Here is a 6922-nt window from a genome sequence, read left to right as displayed (position 1 = left end):
AAAAGAAAATATGTATGGCAGTACTTTCATGTTTGGTTGGAGAAAATGAAAAGAAAAGGAAAATAAAAGGTTGATTTATGAAGACAACTTAAAAAATTTCTTTCCATTTTTCTTTAATTCAAATATTAAATTTTACTCTTTTTCTCACTTTTTTCCACCATGCCAAACAGATAATTAATTTAGGTTAATGAGTAATGTCCAACGCCTGTGTCTCATTTGAGTCGTTATTTCGTCTTACAAAAGATCAAATGAAATTTAGAAGTAAAGAAACTAAGGAAAAACTGTAAACTTACACTTAAATTTCCAATCTAGCAATATGCATGGGAAACTAAGTTTTCCTCACTCTTTCAGTGCTACAAGCCTATAATTCACTGAACTAAAATTCATCTTTACACTTGCATTTTCTCTATGGGGGGTTTTGTGGGGTTGGGGAAAAAATGATTGACTTCACTCTTCCTGAAGATCCAAATTGAGGTTTAGACCTTGTTGCTTTTGCTGACCAGTGATGGTGCGGGCAACTGCTTCAGCTAATGACAAGGTGAAGCCAGGATCTTTGACTAGAGAACTTACATATTCTTCAATTTTGATGTTGCTTCCTTGGTCTTTTTGTTGCATGACATCTTCACAATGTCTCGTATCTGTTTGAGACCACCCAAAAAGAGCCAAGTCAATGTTCATGGCTTCTTTATCATTTGGTATGCTTGTCAGAGGCAACTTATTAACCACTGGTGACCCTTTTGGTGTGGATGAAGATGACTCATGAATGACACCATGGTTGTGTTTTTGTGTGGATGAAGATGATTCATGAATGGCACCATGGTTGTGCTCTCCATCATAAGTTGCAACAAGAATAGACTTGTCATGTATGCATCTTTGCACCTAAAATGGTCAAGGCAAAAAAGAATTAAACACATTAAAAACCACATGATAAGGCAAAACAATATTAAGATTTCTTAAAGTCATATGTGCACATGAAACATAATATAATTAGTTAAACATTGTGAATAAATGAAATGGATTTTACTCTTTACTAAACTAGTTAATCATAAAACTTTTGCTATTTATTGACAAGTTCCCTCATTAGATAAATGTAACTGACAAATAATTGTAAGAAATGACTGAATTGTATTTTTTTTAGTGATTCGGAGTATTTTTTAGTCAAAAGTTATAAATTAATCTTTTAAAGTATTAAGATCTATTTAAGGAGCTAATCTCTTTCGATACGTAGATATATAAATTAATCCTTTAAAGTATTAAGATCTATTTAAGGGACTAATCTCTTTCGATATATATTCTTTTATATATGTAGATACGAGAATCAAAAGTTTTTCTATTTGTCTACATATTCTAAGTATTCTAATTGTACATATAGGTGTTCTTAACTTGTCCTACATTTATTATTTTCTTATTAAATTACATTTTTATTGCTTAAAGAAAATAGTACTAAATGAATTTAGGATATATACCTTCTTTTTGGCTGGGCAAATAGGAGCCATAGAGCACCTGAAGTAAGCTCGAGGTGAAGCATTGTCTTTGGTGACCTTCTGCCCATACTTCCTCCACTGATAGCCATCTTTTACTATCTATATTCCAAAGGAATCATTGAATAAACACACAAACTTCATGATAGAATTTGACCATTAACATAAATCATTTGATTGATACACAACCAAATTATTGCTGATGGGGGCATAACACATACCAAACTATCATCCTTAGGGTGTGTTCTGACAAAGATTTGTAATGGCTTTTTTGCTGTGGGAAACTCTAGTCTCGGTCTCTTGTTTGTATCAAGGATAGGTACTGTTACTGACCCTATTTGATTTGAAGAACTCAAGCCCTCGTGTTTTGCCTTGTTTGTCTCTTGTACATGGGTCTCAAGCTTTGTGCACTTGCTGTTCAGAACTTCAAGCATCAATCTTAGGGTGTTATTCTCCTCTCTTAATCGTTGTAACTCCTCTTTAAGAGTTTCCACCTAAAATCATCAAATCAAGATTGTTGTAAGCTTTGAGAATCAGCTACATATGCTTTCATCCTTAGTTAAAAAGATTTTCTATGTTTCTGAATGGTTAAGAGCACCCAAAAAGCAAACTAGAAGAACTCAGAAATAAAACTAAAAGGTACCCAAACAAAACAAAAAAAAAAAAAAAAAGTTGTGTGTGTGCATATCTACTTCTTATTTGATGATACACACACAAATGTTTGTAGTACACAAAAACACGAGTTAGAAGCAAAGAAAAAGGAGGGACCAATAGATTACCTTCTCATCCATTATGATTGGTATGTTGAAGAGTTGAACGACCATCAATCACAAGTGAAAGAAATCCTCTTGCAACAAAGCTTGAGAGGATGATAAGCAAAACGTTAGAATTGGAATATAGAATACAGAATATTGAATAGGGGTAGTTGAAGGGGTGAGTGAAATGAAAGAAAATCAATTCATTTATATATTATTCTGCAACCTTTGGCGCCTTACTTTATTCAATAATTCCTCTACATGTAAAGAAAAGTGGCCAAAGTAGGGTCTTAGTTCTGAGTAAATTGTTCAATTCAACTCCATGTGTTGGAAATATTCTAGCGTGATGTGATCTATTTAACGAGAATAATTGGTTTGAACAGTTTCACGATGCGCCATTCTTTCTAGTTTCTATAATGTAATGCCTCTCGATGTCAGCACGATGACATCACGTTTTCTCTTCATCATAGTGTCTCCAACGTGTTCCAAGGTACAAACATAACTCCAACAACTCTTTTGATTATTAATTAGGCGCTATTCTGTACACACGAATGAATATATATATATATATATATATATATATGAAGGGTTATAATAATACTAGTGTAACTTTTATTAAATATTATATCACTTAATAATTTTATATTAATTGTAAATTTTGTAAATTTAACCGTTAGATTAAAAGTTTATATTACTTTATATGTATATGTTAAATTTTGTTAAAATTGAACTACAGCTCGAAGGTAATCAACGTGTTCATATTTTATATTTTGAAATAAATATATTACGTTAATTTTGTTTTATAAGAATGAAGTATCAAATCATTGTGGATTAATATAAAATTTTGTATATATGATTTAAGAATAAAAAACTTTCAATCTAACGGTTGAATTTACAAAATTCACATTTAATATAAAAGTTATTAAGTGATGTAATATTTAGTAAAAATTACACTAGTATAATTACAATCCCTCATATATATATATATATATATATGAAAAACATTTCATCTTATTTCATTCAATTATATCATCATAATTTTGCAACAAGCAAACATTATTGTAAAGGTAAAATACAAGTATCTAGATACCAGTTTGTATTTCGCATGGTCTACGAATTTGACGACTCAAGACTATGGTAACACTTATAGTCATCTAGAATTTGCTTAGAATAATGTGAACAAAATCCAAGAACAGTTGCGGCTGAAAATGAACATGAGGCGCATTAGATTTTCCCCTCAACCCTTTTTATGAACTCATCAAAGAATATTTGATTTTAATTTGTGGTTGATTTACACATATCATTTGTTGCAATATATAATTTAACAATTCATTGAAGAAGAAAAGACAAACTATCTTCATCCATCAAAATTAAAACTAACCCCTTCTTCTTTTTTTTGGAGGGTGTTTTTCTCTCTCTAAGATAAACTATCTTCATCCATCAAAATTAAAACTAACCCCTTCTTGTTTCTTTTGGAGAGTATTTTTCTCTCATTCCAATTTCTTTATTTGTTTTTGTTTTAACCATCTTTAGTGTCATCATATTTCATATATTATCCGCTTTAATAATATTTATTAGAGTGTTATGATTTTATCTTTAAAAAGAATTTCTTTATAAATTAAAGAAGAAAAATATTTATAAACTACTTTTAATCTAAAAATAGAATTGTGATAATCATACAAATATAAAAATAAACAATACTTCAGATACGATGACTCTAATATTAATAGACTTAAAGTTAGAACAACATTATTTTAATTCAAGTAGATGTTTAAATGAATTTTTTTTTGTTGAATCAAGATATTCTCTGAAAAGTTAATTTATAATTTTGAAATTTTACAAAAATTTATAAACTTAGATCTATAATTAACGATTACCCACCAAAGTTCAGTATAAAACGAATTATTAATAAGATAATTAAGTATATTATAACTTTAAAGTAAGTAAATCTTTCCATATAAAAGACGTAAGTATCAAAACGATTGATAGTTAAAATAAGTGTTAAATGATTAAATATTAATTATATACAGTCAATAAATTACAGTATCCCATATGCATATTGCTATAATTGAGTTATCTAATTTGTGAATGAAACACGTTTGGACATGATTAAGAAAATGTTGTATATATACAGTGTGGTCATAGAGATGTTTGGAGTCCCCACTACTATACTATAGTGGCTGTATATTATTTCCATTTTCACCGGCGGCGCAACGAAAAAGTCTTTGTTTACACTGAAATTTCATTTGTCTGGGAATTTGGAAGTCATAAACGACAAATCATATTTATATTCATATTTACTAATACTTAGTTGAATACAACCCATGCACGTAACTTATCTTGACTTCAACTCCCCTATCCTATCCCCACTCATCATTCTATTCCACTTTCTTTTACATGCCACCACTGGTTCCATCGTGCCAGACTCAAATTTCCACATAAAAAGTTGTCCGTTTGAAAATAAATTATGAGATTATAAAATATGTTTATTTCTGATCTATCTTAAAATGGATCGACATATAATTAGACATTGTAAAATACATAATAGAAAATTTCTATTTAATTTTATTGTGTATGAAAATTAATCTGATTAACAATAGTTACAGAATTATAAATGAGATGCTTTTAGTCTACTAGACTAAAGTTTCTATGAACCACTAGAGTTAGTATAGTGGTTGGATGGGGAGAGGTTAGGGTAGTTAGAAGCATGAAGACCTATGTTCAATTCTCATTATAATCATCTTTGTAATCTTTCTTATCTTTAAAAAAAAAAAAAAAACTAAAGCTGCTATTGTGATGTAATTTTTTTTTTTAATATATGATAGAGAAGTTACAAAATTTATTGATTATTTGCAGACTCATTTCTGTTCATAGCAGTCCATGACTGGCTGTATAGATTTTGACATCTAACGCTCATGAATATTAATTATATCAATTATTTAAAGGTTTTAGAACCTCTAAATTTGTTTTTTTTTGTTTTTTTTTTTTAAATTTTATTTTTGTAGATCTACAATTTTGATTTTATTTTAAAATAAAGATATTTAGTTTTTTATTTTATAAAATATAAAATTTTGATCTTTTTATCAATTTAATATTTGTTTATCTTAAATTTTGATGTTATATGATGATTTATCACCACTTAAATAATATGATATTTAGTGATGTGATGTATATAGATAAAAATTAAAAATAACATACAAAAAAATCTTGATTTATTTTATGAATAATTAATATTTATTTTATTAATAGATATCTTATTTGTATTTTTTTTTTCTAATTTTTTTACTTCTAAGTTTCATGTCATTAAATATCATATTATTGAAATATGAGTAAACATTAAATCTTAGTGATTAATAGATGTTAATTTGATAAGAGGACTAAAATTTTGTATTTTAAAATTAGAGTACTACATATCTCTATTTTAAAATAGAGAGAATAAAATTAAGGATTGATAAAAATATAGGAAACAAATTAGTACAATTTAACCTTGTATTTTTATCTTACACAAACAAGCATAATATTTCAATAAAATTAAAATTTATTGATTATGAAAATAAATATGAAGTACGTTATCTCTTTATATATATATATATATATATATATATATATATATATCTATATATATATATATATATATATATATATATATAGAGAGAGAGAGAGAGAGAGAGAGAGGAGAGAGAGAGAGAGAGAGAGAGAGAGAGAGAGAGAGAGAGAGAGAGAGAGAGAGAGAGAGAGAGAGAGAGAGAGAGAGAGAGAGAGAGAGAGAGAGAGAGAGAGAGAGAGGAGAGAGAGAGAGAGAGAGAGGAGAGAGAGAGAGAGAGAGAGAGAGAGAAATAGCTGTCAAAGTGGGGCTGGGGCCCGTGGGCCAACCCAACCCACCTTGAAAACGGGCCGGGCTGGGCAAAAAAAAATTGAAGTTTTATAGTAGGTAAATATATCTCAACCGGCCCACTTTCACTCGGCCCCACCCGGGCTGAACCCATGGTGGGCCGAGTAGTCCACCAATCCACCAATTTTTTTTGCAATAAAAATTTAAGTATAATTTGTAATTAATTTTGTATGATGGGATATTGAAAATTTTTTATTTTGGACTTTTATCATTATTTGTATTTAATTTTCTATGATGAGTTATGACTTATGGTTATTAATGATGCTAATTTTATGATTATTATGTTAATTTATAATTAATTTAAAATTTAAAATTTTGTTGATAATTTTTTTAAAATTTTTGGTGAGCTGGTGGGCTGGCCCTTATAACCACCAACCCGTGGTGGGCCGAGCCGGGCCAATTTTTTTTTTGTTGAGAAAATCAAAAGTAGACTGGGTTGGGTTGACTCGTTTTTAAAGTGAGTCAAGGTAGGTTGGCCCACATGAGCTAAGCTAGCCCATTTTGACAACTATATATATGTGTGTGTGTGTATGTGTGTGCGTGCATAATTTTTTATAGGTAATTTTAGTTATTTAGTTGTTATATACACTTAAATTTATATGAACCGTCTTATGTTTGTAGGTATTATGTCTTGTTATGAATTTTTCACGATGCATATAATTTACATTTTTTTTGTTAAATATATAATTTATATCTTTTTCTCGCAAATTTCAAAAATTTCAGTACCTTTGCCCCCCTAGGCAATTCTACCTGAGTCACACATTCTGGAAAAGCAGACACAAAATAAGGACGCT

At 29.1% G+C, this 6922-nt stretch overlaps 1 protein-coding gene across 2 annotated transcripts; it reads right to left on the bottom strand.

Annotated features, from left to right (window-relative positions):
• Positions 1–178: 178 nt before the first annotated feature.
• Positions 179–2624, bottom strand: LOC109791737 (putative WRKY transcription factor 40). 2 transcript variants are annotated; one of them, XM_020351073.3, is made up of 5 exons: positions 2477–2624; positions 2261–2340; positions 1703–1975; positions 1467–1583; positions 179–879 (listed from the first exon to the last, which is right to left on the bottom strand). In XM_020351073.3, exons 2-5 carry the CDS (start codon positions 2303–2305, stop codon positions 448–450), a joined length of 867 nt encoding a protein of 288 aa, XP_020206662.1. In that variant the 5' UTR covers positions 2306–2340; positions 2477–2624; the 3' UTR covers positions 179–447. The 2 variants fall into 2 exon arrangements, with proteins under 2 accessions (XP_020206662.1, XP_020206660.1); XM_020351071.3 differs by lacking the exon at positions 2477–2624 and having other exon boundaries at positions 2261–2461.
• Between the last annotated feature and the right edge of the window lie 4298 nt (positions 2625–6922).

The sequence above is a fragment of the Cajanus cajan genome, chromosome 9 (assembly GCF_000230855.2).
Source record: "Cajanus cajan strain Asha chromosome 9, NIPB_CcT2T_4, whole genome shotgun sequence".
NCBI classification, from domain to species: Eukaryota; Viridiplantae; Streptophyta; class Magnoliopsida; order Fabales; family Fabaceae; genus Cajanus; species Cajanus cajan.
The sequence above is the reverse complement of the archived record's forward strand: the minus strand, read 5'-3'. Positions and strand labels throughout refer to the sequence as shown.

Excerpts from the sequence above, each read along its gene's own strand:
- LOC109791737 (XM_020351073.3), bottom strand. The coding sequence starts at position 2,305 with ATGGTCGTTCAACTCTTCAACATACCAATCATAATGGATGAGAAG. Across the intron at positions 1,976-2,260 it reads CAATCATAATGGATGAGAAG|GTGGAAACTCTTAAAGAGGA; the intron begins GTAATCTATTGG and ends TGATGATTTTAG. Across the intron at positions 1,584-1,702 it reads ACCCTAAGGATGATAGTTTG|ATAGTAAAAGATGGCTATCA; the intron begins GTATGTGTTATG and ends TTTGGAATATAG.